This window comes from Caloenas nicobarica, chromosome 26 (genome assembly GCF_036013445.1).
Source record: "Caloenas nicobarica isolate bCalNic1 chromosome 26, bCalNic1.hap1, whole genome shotgun sequence".
Taxonomy (NCBI): Eukaryota; Metazoa; Chordata; class Aves; order Columbiformes; family Columbidae; genus Caloenas; species Caloenas nicobarica.
The window spans coordinates 6010675-6033998 of record NC_088270.1 but is presented as its reverse complement, the minus strand read 5'-3'; the positions used below and the strand labels follow the sequence as shown (position 1 = coordinate 6033998).

Genomic DNA, 23324 nt, shown 5'->3' with positions numbered 1-23324 from the left:
CCCAGAACCGCGCGAGATGGAAAAAACTACCCTCAGAATTTGGGTAAAAAACCCACCGAAGTCGCCTTTGTTTTTTAAACTCATTATTATTATTTGTGATTCCCTGTGAATCGACCCCCTCGGTCAAAGCCATAATTTGGGATTCGGTGGCTGCTCCGTGTATAAAAATCGTCCCCCCGGCGGGGCCGGGCGGCTGCCGGCACTTACAAACAGTACAAAACAAAAAAAAAAAATCAAAATAAAATGACCCCCTTGAAAATAAATCCAAAAATCACAAAAAAACCAACGCCCAAACCCCCCTATTTCTGCATCACAAGCCAAGGGTGTGGCGGCGGCTCCTCTACGTCCGAGACAAACCACGGTTGTCCAAATCCTTCACCTACGGGGTGAAAAAAACACCGAGTTAGTTGGAAAATTAATGTTTTTTCCCAAACCTGTGAGTTTTTCGGCTCATTTTGGGGCTGTTACCTTGTATATCCGCACCAGCCAGTGCTCGGTGGTGTATGCCTCCTCCAGGACGTCCAGTTCGAAGTCCTTGTTGCCGATTTCGGCATTGCGCACACGGTCGTAGCCCGGCGGCCGCTCTGCGGGAAGGAGGAGGTGTCGGGGTGGCCCCAAAAATCGGTGTCACCCCCGCTGAGGTGGCCCCAGGGACTTACTGGCCTCGGTGTAGACCTGGCCAAAGCGATAGTAGCACATCTTGTACATGAGGCAGTTGAGCAGCACAGGGGAGCCCTCGCGGTCGACGCGGAACTCGCCAGTGGGGGTGTAGTAGTCGTGCTCCTTGATGTGGCGGCCGGTGTCAGTGCTGCCGCCGATGCGAACCATCCACAGGAACTTGTTGATGTCTGGGAGGGGAGAGAGAAGGGTGGGGTTGAGTTGGGGTCAAGAGCAAAGATTGAATCAAGTTGGGAACAAAAAAAATGAAGAGTTGAGTTGAGGGCAAAGAACGAGGAGCTGAGGGTAAAGAACAAAGAGCTGAGTGGTTACACTGAGCGTAAAGAGCAGAGTTGAGTAGGGGGCAAAGAGTTGCAAGCAAAGAGTTGAGTTGGAGACAAAAAGCAAAGAGTTGAGTTGACGGCAAAGAGTTGGGGGCAAAGAGATGAGTTGAGAGTAAAGAGCAAGTAGCGGAGTTGAGGGCTAAGAGCGAGCAGTTGTGTTGGGAGCAAAGAGCTGAATTGCGAGCAAAGAATGAGAAGTTGATTTGAGGGCAAAGAGCAAGTAGTTGAGTTGGGGGCAAAGAGTGAGTAGTTGAGGGCAATGAGCAAAGAGTTGAGTTGGGACAAAGAATGAGGAGTTGAATTGGGGGGGCAAAGACTTGAGTTGGGGCCAAAGAGTTGAGGGTAAAGAGCAAGTAGTTGAGTTGGGGCCAAAGAGCGAGTAGCTGAGTTGTTGGCACCAAAGCATTGAGTTGGGGCCAGCAAGTAAAGCGGGAGCAGCTCCAACCAAGAGCCCTCTGGTCCCACCTCCCACGGCAGCCCCAGCTCCACGCCCACCTCACCAGCACCACCAGCTAGGCCCTTACCGTCCGAGGAGTAACCGGTGAGGCCGCCGAAGATGACCAGCACGTAGCTGACGTCCAGCTCCCTCATGATCTCGTAGGCCTTCTCCTCCGTCGACGCCATGGCCTGGAGCGGACACAGCGTCACCAGCAAGTCCTGGTGCCACCAGGAAGTCCCGGTGGGCGTGGGGAAACGTACCTGCCCGACGCGGGAGATGTGGGTGTTGTTCCACGTGTTGTTGTCCACCAGGATGGTGCGGTTGGCCATGGCGGTGATCTGGTAGCCGTAGTCCCACCACGACATCACCTTGGCGTCCTGCGCCCAACCCAATGTCAACCGAGACACCGACGACGCGACATTGGGTCCCCACCACCCAAACTCCGCCCCCCAGTACCTCCGGCGTGTTGTGCCGCAGCCAATAATAAGCTTCTCTGAAGTCGTCGAAGATGATCCGGCTGCCGTCGCCACCACGGGCGGAGAGGACAATGGAAGGGGACGAGTAGGCCTCACTGGTCACCCATGTGGAGTGGAAGGTGTAGGTGATGAGGAAGAACGCCATCACCAAGATCATGCCGCTGGCCACCTGGGCGAGCAAAGCCACGTCAACACCAGTGGGAAGAAGCCACCGACCTCCCGTCCTTGTCCCCTTGTCCCCAAACCCGCCTCATTTTTGATGGGGTAGGTGGAATCTTGTTGCTTTTTGCTCTTCTTGTCCGGGCGGCTGATGTCCAGGTTCTTCATGTAGGTGGACAAGACTTGGGAGACGCCGATGCCAGAGAGGATGCACATCACCGGGGCCAGCACCAGCATCAGCCGCACCTGCGGGCAACGGATGAACCCTCAGAGAAGAAACGTGGGCGAAAATCTGCGAGAAACGGGAAAATTCAATCCCGAACTCAACCTGGAGATCGACCCGCTGCTTGTTTTTTTAGCGGGAGGTGCCACCACCACAGACGTTCTCCAAAGACCTCAATGCTGGCCAAGGTGAGGAACTGACTGCGATTTTACACTTCAAGGTGGAAAAAAGCATCAGGAGATGCCTCCGCACCCAGAAACCAACCCAAAGTGCAAGCAAAAATGGGTCGTTTCATCAAAAAACAAAACACCCACCAAAACCATTGAGTTTTGGAACATCCTGTTCCCTCGCCACACAAAGAGGCCCAAAAAAATTGATTTTTGGGAGGAAACGGCCCATGAACAATACAAGCAGCTCAAGGTTGAAGCCTCATTGATTCTGAAAACAAAAAAAGGGATTGAATCGGCTTTTTTAAGAGCGTTTGGGCCTCACCATCACGGCTGAGAAGTACATGCTGGTGACGCCGTACATGATGATGAAGATCCGGGCGTCTGAGAGGTTGCTGAAGCAGTAGTAGAGTCCCACTGCGATGGGGAGAGAGAAACGGGTCAAATTCGCCTCAAAAGTGCATTTTTCAAAACGAAAAACAGGCGGTAGAGGCAATTCAAACCCGCCGGGTGGTTTAATAAATGGGATTTTGGCGCTGGGCTCACCGGGGAACATGAAGACGAGAAGCTGGAGGTCGAAATAATAAGAGGACCAGGTGGTGGGTTGGTGCTCAGAGACGGAGGCGATGATGGGGATGTTGTTCTTGGCGTAGGAAGGATCCAGGAGGGAGTAGAAACGCCCCGTCCACGGTGAGATTTTCCCTAAAAGAGAGGAAAAAAAAAAAAATTTTCGATTGGACGCAAATGAGAAATCCCAGGTGGTGTTTTAACATTGCGCAAAAAATGTAATTTTCAAAAGGAACTCAAGCGTCATTTTAACCTAAAAAGACTTTTCCCACCACTCGCTGTGTATTTTTAGCATCGTTTTGGTGTTTAGTTTCTCCGATCTCCCAGCTAATTAAATATTTTCCTGCTAACGCGCAAATTCGGCTGGGGCGCGGCCTCCAAATTCGAGCCGGGGCGATAAAGCGGGATTAAGATTTATAAATTTCGCGGGTTTTTTAGAAAAATGGGAGGTTACCGGTCAGCATGAGGACGGTGCCGAGGGAGAGGAGGAGGAAGCCGACGAGGGAGATGACGCTGCGGAAAAGGATCTCGAACTGCTGGGGGTTGAGTTTGCTGCGCAAATAGTCGACGAACGCGTGGATTTGGCACAGGCCGAACACGCCAAGAGCCGCCATGTGCTCCGAGGACAGGACGGGCTGCAGGGCGACACAGCGGCGCTTCGTTATCCAACAAATGGCTTTTTGGAAAAATTTTGGCCGAAAACATCGATGTTTTGAGGTTATTAGGAGCTTTGAAAGCCACCCGGTGCCTCCAAAAGCAAGATTTGCCCAAAAATCAACACTAAATTTGCTACTGTTCGTGACAAATCACTGTTAAATTTGCCAAAATTCACAACAAATCAGCACTAAATTTGCTGACGCTCTTGACAAACCAGCACTAAGTGTAACGCTGATTTGTCATGAATTTTGGAAAATTTGCCGACATTCACGACGAATCAGCGCTAAATTGGCCAAAATGCACGACAAATCAGCACTTAATTTCGACAGTGTTGAAACCAGGCACCAAGTGGTCGGGTTTTTTTTGGTAAAACCCATAAAATCATGGGGTTTGGGTCTCGCCCGGGCACCTGGAAGCCGACGAAGGAGATCTGCATGGACAGGATGGTGCCCAAGCAGTAGACGGTGCAGTAGGCGACGTAAATGCGGTGGGAGAAGCGGCCGGTCAGCATCAGCACCAGGACGTGCAGGGGGATCAGGTTGATCAGGAAAACGTAACCGCCCCACGAGGAAACCTGGGAAAAAACCAAAATATGCAAATTCAGATTCAGAAATTCAAATTTTTTAACGTTATTAATAAAATCACGTGCAAAATTGGCCGGTTTTCTAAGCAGAAATGAATAAAAATGCATCAAATTCCATGTTTACACCATCCGCCGACACGGGAAGGGCACAAAGTGGAGTTTTGGAGCCAGAAATACCCCGGAATTGCAAGAAAAAACTCACCATGTAGAAATAAGCCAGAGCGCACATGGCAGCCCAATAGATAGAACCGGTTTTAACGGCTTTGATCCACATGTAGTAGGTGAGGAGCATGCAGAATATTGCGATACCTGGGTGGGAAGAGACAGAAAGGTCTTAAAACCCCGAAATGGCGATAAAATGAATTAAATAAAATTAAAAATAGATATATAAACACTTTCATTGCTCCGTCAGAAGATGGGATGGCGCTTTATGTAAAGAATTAATCTTGGGAAACGGGTTTAATATCTGATTTTGGGGTTAAAACACTAATTTTTGGTCTTTGTGGATCTGTAAAATGGTGATTTCTGTTGCGCCCTGTGGCAATTTTACCCGATTTTTTTTTGAATTTTCAAATCTTTCCCCGTTTCCAGCGCCACAAACTCACCTTCATTATCGTAGGACCCGGCGACGGATCGCGAGATGTACCCGGGCACCACGGCGATCATGGCGGCGGCGAGGAGTCCCGCGCCCGCGTCCTGCGGCAAAAAACAGCCACGACAGGAAAAAATAATCACTTTTTAGCATTTTTGTTATCATACACCTCAAAGGAATAAAAATGTGAGCATTTAAATGAGATTTTAAACGTGATTTTCCAGTCTGGGTTTAGCCTGGCGTGGCAGTTGCCACCGATAAAAGGTTCGATTGAGGCAAAATTTCCGCGATGAGAGGTAAAATTTTCAAGATTTGCCTCGATTGAGCCAAAATCTGCGCAATTCGCCCCAACCTTGAGCTCTTTGGTGAGGTGGTAGGTGACGACGGTGGTGAAGGAGGAGAAGAGGGGGGCCAGGAAGACACAGACGTTGCGGATGTCGATGGTGACGTGGAAGAAGTGCAGGACGTGGTAAATGGCTGCCGAGGTGATCATCAGCCCTGCAGGGGCCAAACGAACCTCATTAGTGTGATAATTAACATCTAAAAATCTCATTAAGGACCCTCCTGGTGATTTCCTGCTCACCGGGGTAAATCGTCCCGCCAATAATCCTGCCCAGCGGGTACCAGGCGCGGTCGTCGAACCAGTTGTGGAATTTATAAAAACCTTCCTCGGCCAGAAAGCGGGTGGTGCGGTAATTAAAATACCTGTTACAGGGCGAGAAAACATCCGAATCTCCACATCAAGATCTAAAAGTATCGAAATTATGGCTCTAAAAGAGTCAAAATTAGCTGCGGCGGATGAAAACCACTCTCTGAATCCTTCCTGCTCGGCGGGGGTTAAGTCGAGCTCGGCAAACGCCGCCCAAAAAGGAAAAAACCTGTCGGGTTCTCCCCAGAAATAAGAGGGAAAAAAAAATTACACTTACGGGTCGAACTCATGGATGACGCTTTCGAATCTTAAGACGGAAAAAAGTCTCGTGGAGAAAGCTGCAAATATAGAAAAAGGGCTGAGTGAATCCACGGCGAGGCGGAGTTTTGTTAAATTTATTGTGTGCTTTGGCCGATTAAAACTGGTTTTGTCCCAAAACGGCTGTTGGGAAGATAAAGAAAAACACGTTTTTCGAGAAAACGGATGCGGAAGGAATAAAAGAAGAAAAACGAGAGCTCGACGGTCAAACAGAAAGGGGCGGGACTCACAGAGCACGGCTGCCATGGACAGGATGAGCAGCTTGAGCAGCGTGTCTTGCTTCTCATAGGACAGGCGGAGAAACCCTAATTTTGTCATTTTTTACACCAAAAAGTGGAGATTTGAGAACACTCGGAGACCTGAAAATGCACAGGGAGGGTGATCAAAGAGCAAACCCCACAACACCTCTAAATATTTCATTAAATAAAACCTTAAACACGTAATTTCTGCCAGATGCTTTTGCTAATTCGCGTCTCCCGTTCCCGAATTCTCACCTGATCCCTCGCTGAATTTTTTCTGTATTCTATAGAGTCCAGAACTTCTCCGGGGCAGAGGATGCGCCTGTTTCTCTACATAAAAAACAAAAAAAGCAAGCATAAGCTTTTACCAAAACTCACTGATTTTATCTCTGGTTTGTCTCTGGAGTTTAAGTGACGCACAAAATAAAAAATAAATCGAGAGAGAAGAGGAGGAGAGAGTAGAGAGAGCAAAAAGCTGGTGCCGTTTTCTCAAAAATGGGAGATCTGAACAGCTTCGAATTATTGATATTGAACATTTTTTGCTTAATTCAACATCCCTGGGCGGAGGAAGAACCAGGAAAATCTTCATATGAGACAGCAAGGAAGTGAAATTGTAGCCACAGAATTATGAATTTCTACTTTTGAAAACGCTCTGATTTCTCTAAAATATTTAATTAGCCAATTAATTAGTAAAAATCCCTCGCAGAAGTGGCAGGTGAATCCTCAGTTTGCGTCTCTGACACTGGGGAGATTTAAAAATAAAACACAAACTGCGTTTTTCTGCAACAGGGACCTGATTTTGACGGGCATGAGCTAATTAGCACAGGAATAACCCCGCGGGTAATTATTCCCCGGGGATAACGAGGATGCAGGCGGCTCCTGGGTACGGTGGCTCCGTCACCGGGTGTCACCCCATGGTTTTGGGGGACCCTTCACCACCCAGTAACGTCACAGCTACTGGGGGAACCGAGAGCTCACGGATAGTGGGGTGGGGAGGAGGAAACGCTGCCCCTGGGTTATGGGCTGACACCCTCTTCTCACTGTGCCCCCCAAACCCCCCTGGGCTTCACCCCACGTCTCTGTGCCCACCCCCCCACCCCCCCCCCATGACTCCATAGGCCCTCACCTAAAACCTGGGCACCCCAAAACCCTCTCACCCCAAACCTGGGCACCCCATAACCTCACAAACCCTCACCCCACAGACCTGGGCAGCCCATAACCTCACAACCCCCTCACTCCAAACCTGAGCACCCCAAAACCCCCTTATCCCAGACCTGGGCACCCCACAACCCTCTCACCCCAAACCTGGGCCCCCCATAACCCCACAAACCCTCACCCCACAGACCTGGGCACCCCGTAACCTCACAACCCTCTCACCCCAGCCCTGAGCACCCCACAACCCTCTCACCCCAAACCTGGGCCCCCCATAACCCCACAGCCCCCTCACCTCACAAGTCCCAGTCACCGCATAGCCACACAGTTCCCTCACACCTCAGGCCTGGACACCCCACAGCCCCTCACCCGCAGCTCCAGACACCCCATAACCCGTCGGCCCCTCACCCCAGACCGGACACCCCACAGCCCCGGCCCCCCGGGCCCTCAGGCCTCACCCGGGCGCCGCGCTCGGCCCCGCCGCCATCCGCCCCGCGCAGCCGCCCTTTCCCCGCCCGCTTACCATTGGTCGCGGGCGACGCCACTCCACATCTCGCAGCGCTCATTGGCTGTAACGCCGGGAACTCAGCCCAAGTTGGCAGCGCACAGCGCTTTCCTATTGGCGGAGCGCTGAGTGGGCGGGACCGGCGGAGAGCAGGCCGTGACGTGGCGGCTCCCGCTTGCGGGGGCGTGGCGACGCGGATCACGTGGGCGGATGCGGAAGCGGGAGGTTCGCGCCACGTGGGTGGCGCCACGTGGGCGGGGCCGGGGCGGGGGGTCCCGGTCCTGTGTCCCCAACCCGGTTACAACGCTCGCGAACCCGCCCGGGGGGAGAGAAGCGCAGGCGCAGGACGGCTGCAAACCGTGATTTCTCCTTTTAATGTTTTTCAGTGTGAAAATCTTAGAGAAAAGTTGATAAACCAGCCCCTCTTCCCCCTACCCCCCCCCCCCAAAAAACCCCCCAAAAAACAAAAAAAGGGTTTTTTCGTGTGTTTTTTTTTAAAGTCACCAGTTCCTGCCCTGACCCCACGGCACATGCACAGGGAGGGGAGACTGTGGCAAGAACTCCCCAAAAATACCCCCCCACACCTGAGTTGGGGGACACTATAAAACACGCGCGAGGTGTTAAAAATCCAGATTTTCTCCCCAAATTTCAACGGGGTTTGGTCGCTGCTCAGGTGTGTTTGGCAGGGGAGGACGAGGAAGAGGAAGCAGCGCCCAGGGCCGACTGCAGGTAAACAGTTTTGTGGAAGAGCCGGTTGCTCAGGAAAACCACCAAGGAGAAGAGACGGAGCTGGAAGTGGCTGCAAGGGAAGAGAAAAAAAAATACAAACCCTCCCTCGGGGGGTTTTGGGAGGAAAATGGGGATTTGGGGGGTTCTGGGGTACTCACTAGGTTTTGCCAGGGGTTCTGGCTTCGTTGGCGCTGATGATGAAGAGGGGAAAGAGGATGGAGAAGAGGCAACCGCTGGAAGGGAAAAAATAGTGAGGAGAAAGGAGAATGCAAAAGGGGAAAAAAAGGAGAATGCAAAAGGGGAAAAAAAGGAGAATGCAAAAGGGGAAAAAAAGGAGAATGCAAAAGGGGAAAAAAAGGAGAATGCAAAAGGGGAAAAAAAGGAGAATGCAAAAGGGGAAAAAAAGGAGAATGCAAAAGGGGAAAAAAAGGAGAATGCAAAAGGGGAAAAAAAGGATAAAACACGAAAAGGAAGCGGGGGGGGAGAAGGGGGGCGAAGGGGGGAGAAAAAAAGAAGAGAACAGAGAAAAAGGGGAAAATAGAATAAAACTAATAAAATACAAATGAAATGTACCCCCAGGTCACAGGTGCGGCGCTCACCTGACGATGTAGGAGGACTGCGTGGCGGTGAGGAACGCCAGCGGCAGCCCAAACCCAAAGTAGTAGGGCCAGTTCCTCTCGATGTTGGACAGGCGCTGGTGCATCTCCAGGCCTGGGAAAACAGCCAAATCATCAACCCGGAGACACAGCGGGGAGAAAAACCCACACCAGCTGAAATGCATCTGACCTTTGTTGAACCAGCGGTACTCAAAGCAGTAGAGCGAGTAGAGCAGTGACATGTGCAGGAGGCTGATGAGCTGCCCCACCACATCAATGGGGAACAGGCTGACGATCATCCCCTGCCAACGAAATAACGGAAACCGGAGTAAAGAGAAAGGAAAGAGAAAGGAAAGAACCAAAAGGGAAATGAAAGGAGGAGGAAACGAAAGGAGAAAGAGGAGGAAAAAAAAAAAAAGCAGCAGGTGAGAGAGGGGGATCTGGATTTTGGGAGAACATACCCCCGAGTGCGAGGCAGGATGGGAGATGGTGATTTTTGGTGTGCGACTCTCAAAAAAAACAACCCAACAACCCCAAACCTCACCTGGATGAGGAAAAGCGCCTGCAAGAGGAGGTTGAACAACATGTCGGCAATGATTTTGCTGACGCTGGGAAAGGGGTGAGGCTTCCTGCCCGAGACTTCAAACGCTAAATCTGCAATGTCCTGAAAAAAGGGAGAAAAACGGGCACGAGGGTGATGAAATTTGGAAAAGAAAAAGGGGTTTGAGGGAAACTGGGTTCAAAAGGAGCTGAGGCAATGCTACCGAGGGGCTTTCGCCCTCAAATTTTTGGGGTGGGGTTTTATTTTGCGCCAAAATCGCCGATTGCGCCTTAACGACGGAATTATTCTTGTCACCTGGAACCAGATGGCATTGACGACTTTGCTGAGCACGAAGAGCGGCAGGACCCAGAGCGCACTGAAGATGGAGGTGAGGAGGAATTCCAGCCAGGACCAGACGTCGCCATGCAGGGACGGGTCACCTGGGGACAGGGACGGGAGGGAACACGGGAGGGGACACGGGAGGGACGTCAAACTGTGACACCAAATGCTCGGGAGGTGGTGGGGAGCGGGACAGGGACTCACCGATGATCTGCGCTGTCACTGACTGGAGGACGGGGATAAATACGCGGTAAAACAAGAAGAGACTAAGCTGCGGGGGGAGAGAAAAAGGGGAGAGAGTAAAAAAAAGTAAAAAGAAATGAGTAAAAAGGTAAAAAAGGTAACAAGAAAAGAGGGAAGAGAAAGGGGGAGAGAGTAAAAAAAAACTTCTCAGTGAGGTTTGCACCATCTTTTCTTGTGACCCCAATCTCCTCCACGATATCCTCCACGTAGCCAAAAATCAACAATTTAACCCTTTGTTTTGACCATTTCCGCACCGATTCCTCACACCCTGATTAACTTTAACAGAAAAAAAGACACTGGGGACTTATCAGGCTGCTCCGTTAAGGATTAAACCTCACGAAACGGCCGTGGGAAGGTCAGAGCTGAGGAAATGTCTTTAAAATATCAATATTTAATTCGGTAAAACGATAATACGCAAGGGAGCAGGAGGGGAATATTCAGGCAAAAGACTCAAAAAATCCCATTAAATCCCTTAAAATACAGAATGGGGAGTGGGAACTCGGTGGCTCTGGTCAGTCCCCGCGTCACTGACAGCACACAAAGGGGTTTTAATGTAGAAAATAACAAAAATAACTATTTTCTTACCCAAAACACGCCTCCGTTCCAGGCACAGCACTGAAATATCCGGCTCACTATCCGGGGTTCGCTGCAGAGGAGCAGGAGAGACGCATTAAGGTCCCCACGCTTGGATAAATGTCCCCAAACAAGTGACAACTGCTTCTGTCCCCTATTTTGGGCACTCAGAAGTGTCGCAGAAACCAGCTCGAGGCTGGTGACGCACCAAATTTTATCCAAATCGGGGAAATTCTGGAAGAACTCCCGGTGCCCGCACACAATCTCTATATTTACCTCAAGGAGACCCTCAATCTTTATTAATTCCCCATTTCTGCATTAAAATAGCACAAAAAAAGCGCTTTTTTCCCAGATTTTTAAGCGTTTGAGATCTCAGGCTGCTACCACTAATGAGATCTCTAAGCGCTCCGGAAAAAAAGAAACCCCAAAATCCACATTGTTGTCGCTCCATCCCTTCTATTATTTCAAATTAATTACGCAGTCGTCATCATTTAAAAATATAAAAGGTTTGACTTTCCTGTCACGAAAATAATTCCGGTTTTGTTACAAAGAGTGGAAAAAGGGCATTTTAGATCACATTTTTTAACGCGTTGCTTCAGTGCAACTGGGTTTACAAACCTAAGTTCTGCTTTTGCCGGATCGCGATGGTTCCGACAAATATTTTTATGATCGTGCCAAGCGTGGGCAACAATAAGGGCTTTATTTCTTAAACCCTGCTTAGCTAAACCTCCCTTTGAGCCTGACGATGGATATTTAGGAAAAAAATAGAAGCGCAAGGACTCACTTTTCTTGTTTTCGCTCTTCCAGGTGAAACCTGCGCTGGGCGAGCGCGCTGTTTGCTCGCCGCCGCCGCTGCTCTTCCCTCTTCTGCTGGATCCGCGCATCCAGTTTCGAGATGGTGCAGATGCCCCAGACGGAATCCTTGATTCCCTGGGGAATTTTTTTAAAAAATGTGTCATTTCTCATCAATTCTCTGCTTTCTATAAGGCAGAGTCTCATCTCTCACAGTCTTATTCCTTTACAAGTCCTTGTGTCGGAAACATCCTTGCCAAAATAAAAAAAGTGCCCAGAAATCTTTGCCTCGCTCAATTAAAAAAATAACTAATACTCCACAAGCAGCGATTTCCAGCTGCAAAAATATATCGTAGCCATTATTACCAAAATTTAATTTCAAAATAAAGATGATGAGGACACTACTGTGAGCCAGGACAGTGGTATGACACACACGACAGTTTGAGATAGAGTTTTTGGACCCAAACAGTATAAATTTCGATGCCAAACGTGTCTGAAACAGCGAATTGTCCTGCCGCAGGTACCTAACGAGGTGGAAATTAATTAATTACACGGGCTGCGAGAGCATTGTGAAGCAACACAAGTCTTCCCGCTTCAGATCGTGGCCAGCGTACCACAGATTTTTAATCTCAAACCCAACAACTTTTTCAAAACCATTTATTTTGGAAAACAATTTATTTTTTAGTGTCACGTTGCAAATGTTTTTAAGCCCTGTATTTACACTCGGATGACACAAGACAAGGCGGGCGCACCGAGTTCACACTAAGATTTATCGCCATGGGGTATAAATTAATTTTTGCTCGAAGGGAACAGGAGCGGTCGCTGCGATAAACAAATTGAGCTGATAAACGAGGGACTCACCCTGACGAGGTCGTGCAGGAAGGTTTTCACACTGTCCGCCATCTCGCCTCCGGCATCACCTCGGCGTTTCCAAACTATCAGCTACGGGGAGAGGGGAAAAGCTGAACCCAAACCTCTCGCATCCTGGAGAGATGGGAAATGACGGAGCCTGCAGAGAGACAGAGAAAACACGGGGCGTAAGGAAAAAAATAAATGATAAATCACCAGCTAATAAAACTTGCGGAGGTCTTCCAGGATTCAAAATGCTCTTTTTCTCCTTGGAGCGACTGGCAGCTCTGCTGTCACAAGCCCCAACATGTCAGTGTTGCTGTTGCCCTAACATGCAAACAATTAAAAAGAATCTAAAAATAAAGGTTTTATTTTGGTTACTCCAAAACCTGCCAGGGTTTGAACTGCACTCCTGCAAATGTCAGTTGAGACCAAACTGGCCTCCAGCTTTATTAACATTGAGTTCATCAGCAGCACTTTCAACCCCAAACCAGTGTCGAGGTCTTTTCGCTTTGGCCAGGTGTGCAGGGTCCACAGCAGGAAGAAAAAAAAGGTAAAAATGAGGGTTTTCACTGTTACAGGCAGCCGTGCTTCACCACCCTTTGGGCTTGGAAACATCTGCCTTAAATACGACAAGACTCTGGCAATTTATTTTTACCTAAAAGACTTAAGTGTTTCCCTATGGATCCCAAATTACCTCAAGGTCGCCCCACAGATCTCAAATTACCTCTAAGTTGTCCCCATGGTACCCACAGGTACCTCAGGGCTACTGCCACAGTGGCCCCAAAATTACCTCAGGGTTTCCCCACGGATCCCGAATTACCTCAGGGTCGCCTCACAGATCCCAAATTACCTCAGCATCGCCCCACAGATCCCAAATTACCTCAGCGTCGCCCCCATGGTACCCACAGGTACCTCAGGGCTACCCCCACAGTGGCCCCAAAACTACCCCAGGGTTTCCCCATGGATTCCAAAACCACTTCAGGGTTGCCCCAATGGATCCCAAATTACCTCAGGGTCGCCCCACAGGTCCCAAATTACCTCTAAATTGCCCCCATTGTACCCACAGCTAACTCAGGGCTACCCCCACAGTCGCCTCGAAATTACCTCAGGGTTGCCCCACGGATCCCAAATTACCTCAAGGCCGCCTCCACAATGCCCATAGGTACCTCGGGGCTGCTCCACGGGGGCCCTGAGGCCCAAAATCACCTCAGGGTTGTCCCCACAGGTACCTCAGGGGGGTCCCTAAAATTACCTCAGGGTCGCCTCACGGATCCCTCGGAACCCCAAATCACCTCAGAGTTTCCCCACGAATCCCTCGGGGGCCAAAATTACCTCAGAGCTTCGCCCCCGCGCCGGCCCAAAATTACCTCAGCGCTGCCCCCCGGATCCCTTCAGGCCCGCGGTTACCTCAGGGCTGCCCCCGCAGTTCCCGGGGGGAACCCCTCTAAGTCTCCCCCGAGGAGCCCGCAGGTACCTCAGGGTTACCCCCCCAGCCCCAAGGCCACCCCCGGGCTGTCCCCACGGTCACTCACCGGCCGGGGACACGGCGGGTTGGGCTGCCCAGCTCCCGGCGGCCCGGCCGCCGCTCACTGCGCAGGCGCGGGCCCGCGCCCATCTACGCATGCGTGGCTCCGCCCCTTTCGCTCCGCCTGCGCACGCACGGAGCCCCTCCCCTTACGCACGCGTGGCCCCGCCCTTTGGGCTCACCGCCCAACCGCGGTCGCGCATGCGGAGCAGTCCCGCTGGAGAGCCCGGCGGAGGCAGGCGGGACCCGAAAGAGTCTGGTGGAGACCGAGACAGACCGAGACAGACCGACAGAGCCCGACGGAGACCCGCGGGGCCCGACAGAGCACAACAGGGCCCGAGAAAGACCAACAGGGCCCGAGAAAGACCAACAGGGCCCGAGAAAGACCGACAGGGCCCGACAAAGGCTGACAAAGCCCAACAGAGACTGACAGAGACCAACAGGGCCCAACGAAGCTCGACAGGGCCCGACGGAGCCCAAAAGGGACCAAGAGAGCCCGAAAGGGACCCAGAGAGCCTGACTAGGCTTGACAAAGCCCGACAGAGCCCAACAGAGCCTGACACGGCCTGACAGAGCGCGACAGGGCCTGAGAGGGCCCAAAAACGCCCAGCAAGGCCTGATGGAGCCAGACAGGGCCCAACAGAGCCCGAAAGGGACCGAGAAAGACCGAAACGGCACGACAGAGCTTGACAAAGCCCAACAGAGACCGACAGGGCCCGACAAAGCCCAAAAGAGACCAAGAGAGCCTGACTAGGCTTGACAGAACCCGACACGGCCTGACAGGGCCCGACAAAGCCCGACAGAGCCCAAAAGGGACCGAGAGAGCCCGACAGAGCCCGACTAGGCTTGGCAGAGCCTGACACGGCCTGACAGAGCTCGACGGGGCCCAACAGAGCCCAACAAAGCCCAACAGAGCTTGACGAAGCCCGACAGGGCCCGAAAGGGCGTGAAAAAGCCCAACAGAGCCTGTGATACACTGTACAGTCACCAAATTACTGTATAGCCTGCAATGTGTAGTGTAGCCTGATAACAGTTAAGGATGTAACAACTTAACAAAGATAAGGGCCCAGCTGCATCCTTGGTGGACAAGATAACGGGAACCTTTAGCATGCAGGAGGAGGACAACCCAGTTACAACCAGCTCAGCAGTCTGGGCTTTGGCCAACTCAGCATACCAGCCCAAAGGTAAAAAGTAGCGAGGGAGACTGCGAGCCTTCATCCAAAAGACCCCGGCCCACGAGCACCAGCTGGCAGCTCGCATGCACCAGGAGGAGGAGCCCTATGATTATAATCCCCACTCCTATTCCTGGGACTAATTGTACTAATCCAAGGATTTGAGGATTTGAGTTGAAGGGAAAGAATGAGGAGTTGAGTTGAGTTGGGGGCAGAGTTGAGTTGGGAGTAAAGAATGAGGAGTTGGGGGCAAAGAGTTGAGGAGCCGGGAGCAAAGAGCAAAGATTGAGTTGAGTTGGGGGCAAAGAATGAGGAGTCGAGTTGGAGGCAAAGAGTTAAGTTGTGGGCAAAGAATGAGGAGTTGGGAGGAAAGAATGAGGAGTTGAGGGCAAAGAGTGAGTATATTTGGGGTGAGTTGGGACAAAGAGTTGAGTTGAGGGCAAAGAGCGAGTAGTTAGGGGAAAGAATGAGGAGTTGAGTTGGGGACAAAGAGTTGAGGGCAAAAAGCAAGAAGTTTGGGGCAAAGAGCGAAGAGTTGAGCTGAGGACAAAGAGTTGAGCCGGCGGCAAAGAGCGAGTGGAAAAGCTTCCCCCAAGCAATGATTCAGGGTGCCGTTAAGATCAAAGAGAGAGGTGCTTTATGCAATAACAGGTCCAGGTGCTGTGACTCATCTCCCACTGAGTCCATGAGACTTGATGTTGAATCAGAGGTTCCCAGAACATAATCTGTCACCCAAATATTTATTCATTGACTGGTGAGAGACTTTGGATTAAGGAGTTCTACATGCTGTCCCAAACAAGAGGGGGAAAAGGTGGGAGGATACTGCAGGGTTTGCTGGAAAAGGAAGCAGGATGAGACATTACCTTCAACATCCCAACTTGAGTGAAATCTCACACCTGCACTTACAGAACATTTGTTTTTATTTGATTAATGAAAACAATAGAAAAGACATGCTTCCTAGAAGGTACAGGTCAGCTTAATTGTAGGATACTTTATCCAAGTAGTGATGCCGTCCCAAAATTTTTCACCCTGAGATTGGCAAATAAAAGCTTTCCAAAGTTAATGGAGGAGGAATCAGCATTCCCTGGAATAAGAATTGCATACACTCATGTCAGTTCAGTTGTTAACTCTGAAACCTAATGGCAACCATTTACATATCAGTTTGTTGTTTGACATCTGTGCAGAAATGCAGAATAAATTTCAGTGGTGCTAGCTGTCCTTCTCTTGAAGAGAAGCTGCCAAATTCATGTAGACTCTGATTAAGTTACAAAAGATGTAGCCATCATTAACCAATTGACATGAGATAAATGCTTTCTGACCACTTGCAAAACAAGGGGATATTTTTAAAGTTTTAGATCCTTCTGCAGGACAAGAGAGAGACAGAAGATTGAGTGACATATTGTTTAGAAGCAGAGTGCTTAGTTTATATTTAACTCATAATTAATAGGTGTATTGTAAGTACGAAACTAAACAACTATAACTACCATCATCAATTATTTCTTAGTATAGATGTATTTTCAAAAATTGAGTGAGAGGGAGAGCACATATTTGCAAGCAATATTTTATCTTGAAATCTTCTGGGTTTTGGAATCGTCCATCAGAAGGCAGGAAAACATCACAGGCAGCTCAGTCACTCGTTGTGCAGCACATTTGGTCGTCATTCACGAACACAGAATGCTGCTTGCAAGCCGTGAATGTTTAAAGTAGTAGCTTTGGTGAATGGTTTTCCTTTGCTCATCAGTCGTGAACAATGTGTTGCCTGTAGTTAAAAGTACCACGGTTGAACAACAAATGCTCCAGGCTCGCTTTGATCACAGCCACCAAATTACTCATTGTCACCTGAGAGTTCTCACTCATCAGGAACTCCCTGAAGGAAAAGGGATTATTTGTGCCCAAGACCAAAGCAAGCTGGGAAGTTTCTGACTAGTAACATCCAGTCTGAAACATCCAAAGGACAATGGATCCTACCAAAGGGATCTCTGGATTTCCAGAAAGTTTGGCATGTGTTTGATAATTTCAGGCTTTTCCATAGCTGATCCATACATTTAGACCTGTGTAGAGAGTGTCAGGCATACGTAGTACTCATTCTGATTTTTTCACATGGCCCTGGATATGAGAATGGTGCTTCTGCAGTAGAGCATGAACAGAAATGTCTGTGGGACCCTCAGATGTAGATAAGAAGTCTGCCTGGGAGCCAGCACACTGTAAAGGAGATGTGAAAGGAGTGGCATTTTACGATCTATACCCTCACAGTGACAACTGCTTACCGTTTGCTTCCGTTTCTCTCTAGGTCTCTACCTCAGGGTCCTTGGGGCCTCTGTGAATCCGGTGCCTGGGACTGGTAAGCCCTGAGAAACCTGCCATTCCTCCCCTCCTTCCTCTCCTCTTGCTCTCTACTTGGTTTCTAGCTCACATTTGCGGGCCACTCTTAATAAGATCCTTGGGTTTGGCCAGGGAAAGTATCCCTGTATAACTAGTATACAAGGGATAAGAGCAGCAGAGTCTTTCTCTTGGCTGGAACAAAGGCATGGAAAGCTTCTTGGACATGGTAACATCCCCAGGATAATCCTAGGCAAATTTTACTAGGGTGTTTAGAAGCCAGGCACAGCTAGAAGGTTTCAACTCTTCAGGGTAAGGCGGGGGGGCCCACAGGTCGCTCCTTGGCAAGGGCATCAGAGAAAAGCAACGAGACCTTAGAGAAGAATGCGCAAGCCCATAGAGACTCCAGCCACGTGGAGCTACGTGGTGGCATGTTCTTACATGAAGCTTCATGTCTAACCTGAAGATTCTGGAGATATGGTTGTTTTTCTGCTTGAAGACGAATTGTAAATCAAGTTTGGCCTGACAAACTGTAATGGTTAAACAAAGGGAGAACAAACAAAGAAAACATTCCAACCGAAAACCTGAATAGAAACACTGTGTCCTGGAGCTCCAGAGACAAACTTTCAGGAGAGGCCGTATCCGTCGTGGTGCAAACTGTCAGGATTCTTCTCTCCATGATAACCATTCACTCCCGAGTCTGTATTTTAGAACTCCAGTAGCAAACTTTCAGGAGACAAAATTCTTAGAAAATAAAAAATTTAATGGAGTAGAATAGCAGGAGGGTTGGCTCAAGCTGGGTACCTGCGCAGAGGTCCACCCAAGCATAGAAAACTACCAACTTTTATATCTTTAGAGACCATTCACACCAAGATCCAGTCCAACAGCAAAATTTCACCACCAGGTCCCTTGCTCCCCATTGGACCCTTTTTCTCCGACTCCACGTGGGCCTTTGTTTTGTTCAGTTGTAGACGTTGGTTTTGGTCCATATCCTTGAAGGTGCCATTTTGTCTGGATGAATCCTTTCTTCTCAGTGAAGTGCAAAATAGGCCTCGCTTTGTAGATGTCTAATGTCTCTGCGTTAGCCTTGGATCGTTGTTTTCCCAGTCAGTCCCATTTTTCCCAGCAAAATGCAAGCTGGACTTTACGTTGCAGGCGTTTAGTGTAGTCTGCAGTTGCTTTTGGTAAATACAAGCTTAAAATTTTAGCAAATCTAGTCTACCAAGTAACATGAATCAAAGAGTATATTAAAAATCATACAACCTTATATCTCTAAATAATCCATTACATTTGGTGTGAATCTACTTAAGCTAAATGATTAACATTGAACTTGAATTGTGCTCATCCACTGACCTGTGAGTAGTAAAACCATCGCCATACAGCTGATTATTTAGCAGGGAGAGCTCAAAGTGGCTCATCCAGGCTGTCATATTTATAGAATAAAGTGGTTGACTTGTAGTTAAATTGCACACAGAGGGAGAAGTCTGCACGAGGCTCCCTGAACCCACAAGTTATTGGGGTTCAGTTGCTGTTCTGCTTCCTTGTGGGTTTCCTAACAGGAGCTCTTGGCTACAGATCAGGCTTAGAAAGACGGGGTTTGCTATGAGCTTCGTGTAGGAGCAAAGGATCATTTGCTGGCTGCCAAGTCACAGTAAGGTTACAAATGAAATAATGATGATTTTTATTTCAAGGGAAACTGTTAACAACATGGCAATTGTAGCTCTTATTCCCGGTGTTTCAAACGGATCTTGGTACTGATGGAATCAGCCTGCATACCTCCACTGAGATGACTACTCCATCATGTGTAAAAGGAGCTCTGACTTCTAGCTATGGACCAACTTCTCTAGGAAAAATGCTTGGAGCAACATCTGGTGTCCCAGTGCCTTCAAAATGCTGCCAAACGAAGGTCTTGTTTAAGGGAACCCATAGCAGCAGAACTGTCCGGGGACTCAAACTGCAGCTGACCTTCCCCAAGGATTCTCAATGCCAACAATGACATTATAACACTCTTCCAGGCATTCACTTCAAGAATGAGCCCTTGCTTAGCACTGTTAGCATGAAACATTGCCCTCTGCTTGCAAATCTCTGCATTCACCTTGGATTGCCTGGCAATCTCTCATCTGGAAGCGTTTCTATGTCAGGACCCACTTTTCCCCTCACTCATTTCAGAGCTTCCCATAAAGAAGGGTCTGTCACGCTGTTACTGGCACGTACACATACCATAAAGCTCCAAACTGAGGTTACCTGGTTCATTCCACCAGAGACTTGTGTCTAGATGTGAGCCTTGGTTTTCAACAGACCAATAGCACTGGACTTTATCCACCGCCAAACTTGCTTTGCTTTGAGCCATTCTGCTCTGTTTCTAATTTTTCCCCCTTTTTTTTTTTAATTAAGTATTTTAGAGCCTTCTTATTTTTTCCTTTAAAAAATTGTCGTCTTTTGCAAAATTCGTGTCCAGGTCTTGTTATTGCTCACAGCTGCCTTCACTGCGCCACCGGAGGACGTCACTGTTTGAAAACCTTGGGTGAGCTTCTGACTCCATTGAACACAAAAGCAGTTTGTGTTGATTTGATGGGAGAAGGATTAGCCTTGAGCTTCCCTTCTTTCTTTACTCATCCTTCGGGTTTCATCCGATACCAAACAAAAGCAGCCTCTCTGGAGTAGAGGTGTGTGTGTGTTCTGGTCTTTCCTGAATTGTAAGTGATGTAGTTTGCCTGTTCTCTGCTCTTCTGTTCCTGGGAGGACAAGTTGGGTTGCTCAGGTTTGTGTGTGCAAGTGTTTCCTAATTTCATGAGATGCCAAAGTGTAGGAAACTTCAACTTCCACAGCATATCACCAGGGAAATCGTTATTACTTTGTAACCCTCCACTTGAAGAGACATAGATATTTAATTTTGTTAAAGTAGACTTGAGTAATACGAAGTCCTGGTCAGATTGTCTATGGGTACAAGTGATTAATTCAGTGGGAAAAAATATATATTTGATCCATTGTTTCTTGTCCTACTTATCCAGTGCTGTGTGATGAATTATTGCCTATAGAGAGTCTGTGAACCTTAAGAATTTCTCAGCCACCTTCACACAAAGTATTGAGCCCTACATGCTCATTGTATGTAGAACTGCATTTGTTGCTTTGAATGAGGTTTTGTTATAGAATGATAATAATGAGAAGGGACTGGAAAAGATAAGATAACATTTATCAGAAAATGGAAATTAAGAAAAAATATTTCCTTTTTTTGAAATACTAAAGTAAGGGTTTTTTTCAAAATGTTCTAGCACAAAAAAGGGAGCAACCGTATCTCTGTTTCCTGCATTCCCCACCACCACTCATTTACCTCTAACTGAAACACTTTCACCATATCTGTTTTTCAGTGGAAACGTTAAAATTAAATGAAACTTTTTTTCCAACAAAATCTGTCATGATTTAAAAACCATTTTATGTTGAGAAAACAAGAAATGTACATGGGAAGTATTAAGCTAACTTTCTCGATTGCTATGGCCCTTCTTTCTGCCATTAATTAAATTTTCTTACATGCTCGGAGGGCTGATTTCAAGCCTTGTTCTCCATTGCCTTCCAACTATGTTCACGTGAAAATTTCAATTCTGTCATAGTTTTTTAAAAAATATCCATCCAGAAAACAGAACCAAAGCATTGACCTGTACTTAGGTACAGGTGAAGTGTGTGGGAGAAGAATTTCCTCTCCTGTCTCTGCCTGGGATGGCGCTAAGATGAGCCAACGCGCGTTGGTGACTCAGTCACCCCTGCCAGGAGGATGGAGGACAAAACCATCCGTATTTTTCATCCCAGCCTGACTGTTCACTGAGTGTGCTGCAACTCTATGAATAAAGGCAGTGGGATGTGGATTCTGACCAAGCAACAGCCGTGGTCAGGCATGAGAAAGAGGGATGGAGGGATGGCTGGCTCTAGCTCTGTTAATTATAAAGGCCCCTTAAGAAGCTTCCAGCTTTTTAAGCAATAATTTTACAATGCTTATTCAAAGCCAGTTCCATATGAAAAAGATGTTCAAGTGGCATGAAGGGATGCTTGCTCCAGTCTCTCCCTCCTAAGACACGGACCTTCTTAAAATCTATATTCTACATATGGAAACAATGGCATTACAGGGTGGCACACAGCTGAGACAGTGACTCTTTTACTTTTTTCTTATTTTTTATTTATTTTATCTATTACGAATATTTAAATTTAGCAGATAGGAAGAATTAATATACATCTGTACCTTTGGGACACTATCTTATTTTACTTTGTGCATGACCTTGGACAAATCACTTAATCCCCATTAGGCGATGGTGACGGTAAATCCTTCCCTTCTCCCCGTCCTCAGCCTGTGTTCAGTAGCACAGTTCATGAATGGTGAACATCACAGCTGGTTCTGCTGCCTGCATAGAAGACATTACACTGTACTACACTGTATTACACTGACCCCCGGTGAAGCTCTAGTTTCCAGCTTGTTTCTCTTGTGAAAAATTTGGAGTTACTTCACAAATTATAAGCATTATTTGAAAGCTCAGAAGTGACCATTCTGGTTGCCTTCATTACCCTAGTCTGCAAATTTTACCCAGTTATTCCTGCATAGTTCCTAACACTTTTATGCAGTGCCTTCAGTAGCTAAGCTTAAATTCAGGCTGAGTTTTACGGATCCCAGCAGCTCGAGCCAGAGTTGCAGTGAGAGCCCCTTTCTCTGTGCCGGGGGTTCCTGCCCGTGGAGCCTCTGCAGGAGCAGGCAGCAAAATGCTGGCAAAGGAGAGAAAATCAGGAAGTTTTAGCTCAAGTGTAAGAGCAAGCTATAACCTACAATATAACAAAAAACTTAATTTGAATGTATTGCCAGAGATTTTTACCCCAGGTTCCAGTGTAAGTTGTGGAACGAGCTGTTGGAGAGCAGTGTGGGGGAAAGGGACCTGGGAGTCCTGGGGGACAGCAGGGTGACCATGAGCCAGAAATGTTTAGTTAGAGAGAGAGATATATATATAAGTAATACATACAGGCATACCACCCTGAGGATGCCAGATCTCGTCTGATCTTGGAAGCTAAGCAGGGTCAGATCTGGTCAGTACTTGGATGGGAGACCACTGGGAATACCAGGTGCTATAGGCTGAGCTAGCACTGGGCCCTTGTGGCCAGGAAGGGCAATGGGACCTGGGGGGGATTAGAAGGGGGTGGTCAGTAGGTCAGAGAGGTTCTCCTGCCCCTCTGCTCTGCCCTGGGGAGGCCGCATCTGGAATATTGTGTCCAGTGCTGGGCCCCTCAGGTCCAGCAGGACAGGGAACTGCTGGAGAGAGTCCAGCGCAGCCACCAAGATGCTGAAGGGAGTGGAGCATCTCCCGTGTGAGGAAAGGCTGAGGAGCTGGGGCTCTGGAGCTGGAGAAGAGGAGACTGAGGGCTGAGCTCATTCATGGGGATCAATATGGAAAGGGGGAGTGTCAGGAGGATGGAGCCAGGCTCTTCTGGGTGACAGCCAGTGATAGGACAAGGGGCAATGGGTGCGAACTGGAACACAGGAGGTTCCACTGAAAGAGGAGAAGAAACTTCTTGATGGTGAGGGTGCCAGAGCCTGGCCCAGGCTGCCCAGGGAGGTTGTGGAGTCTCCTTCTCTGCAGACATTCCAACCCGCCTGGACACCTTCCTGTGTAACCTCAGCTGGGTGTTCCTGCTCCGGCGGGGGGATTGCGCTGGAGGAGCTTCCGAGGTCCCTTCCAGTCCCTGACATTCTGGGATTCAAGCCTCCTCTGGAGCGCAGCACACAGGACAGGCCTGATGAGCATGAGGCGTCTCATGCTCTGAGCGATTAGTTTCCCTCCCAGAATAGAGCTGTTTGGCTTGTTTGGGACACACAATCTCCTTTAGATGGATTTTAGAGCAAATAGAACAAACATAAATTACATGGTACCGGTGCCGAGTTTA

At 48.7% G+C, this 23324-nt stretch overlaps 2 protein-coding genes across 2 annotated transcripts; both read right to left on the bottom strand.

Annotated features, from left to right (window-relative positions):
- Positions 1 to 66: 66 nt before the first annotated feature.
- On the bottom strand, positions 67 to 7735 carry STT3A (STT3 oligosaccharyltransferase complex catalytic subunit A). Its single transcript, XM_065651986.1, has 19 exons — positions 7681 to 7735; positions 6326 to 6400; positions 6062 to 6190; positions 5791 to 5851; positions 5448 to 5569; positions 5217 to 5362; positions 4878 to 4968; positions 4475 to 4581; positions 4099 to 4263; positions 3487 to 3667; positions 3012 to 3167; positions 2791 to 2882; positions 2166 to 2321; positions 1897 to 2085; positions 1701 to 1817; positions 1526 to 1628; positions 660 to 848; positions 469 to 584; positions 67 to 379 (listed from the first exon to the last, which is right to left on the bottom strand). Exons 3-19 carry the CDS (start codon positions 6147 to 6149, stop codon positions 341 to 343), a joined length of 2118 nt encoding a protein of 705 aa, XP_065508058.1. The 5' UTR covers positions 6150 to 6190; positions 6326 to 6400; positions 7681 to 7735; the 3' UTR covers positions 67 to 340.
- Positions 7736 to 8185: 450 nt separating this feature from the next.
- On the bottom strand, positions 8186 to 14000 carry EI24 (EI24 autophagy associated transmembrane protein). Its single transcript, XM_065651987.1, has 11 exons — positions 13925 to 14000; positions 12402 to 12549; positions 11533 to 11678; positions 10761 to 10821; positions 10137 to 10203; positions 9909 to 10033; positions 9597 to 9716; positions 9243 to 9354; positions 9056 to 9167; positions 8615 to 8689; positions 8186 to 8526 (listed from the first exon to the last, which is right to left on the bottom strand). Exons 2-11 carry the CDS (start codon positions 12441 to 12443, stop codon positions 8397 to 8399), a joined length of 990 nt encoding a protein of 329 aa, XP_065508059.1. The 5' UTR covers positions 12444 to 12549; positions 13925 to 14000; the 3' UTR covers positions 8186 to 8396.
- Positions 14001 to 23324: the final 9324 nt, after the last annotated feature.

Bases quoted from the DNA above. Each gene is read 5' to 3' on its own strand.
- STT3A (XM_065651986.1), bottom strand. From the start codon at position 6,149: ATGACAAAATTAGGGTTTCTCCGCCTGTCCTATGAGAAGCAAGACACG. The intron at 1,818-1,896 runs GTACTGGGGGGC...GGTTGGGCGCAG, and splicing joins TGCGGCACAACACGCCGGAG to GACGCCAAGGTGATGTCGTG. The intron at 849-1,525 runs GTAAGGGCCTAG...CTCCCCTCCCAG, and splicing joins CACCGGTTACTCCTCGGACG to ACATCAACAAGTTCCTGTGG.
- EI24 (XM_065651987.1), bottom strand. From the start codon at position 12,443: ATGGCGGACAGTGTGAAAACCTTCCTGCACGACCTCGTCAGG. The intron at 11,679-12,401 runs GTGAGTCCCTCG...AAAATTCCCCAG, and splicing joins TCCTGCACGACCTCGTCAGG to GGAATCAAGGATTCCGTCTG. The intron at 9,717-9,908 runs GTGACAAGAATA...CCCTTTTTTCAG, and splicing joins TCAATGCCATCTGGTTCCAG to GACATTGCAGATTTAGCGTT.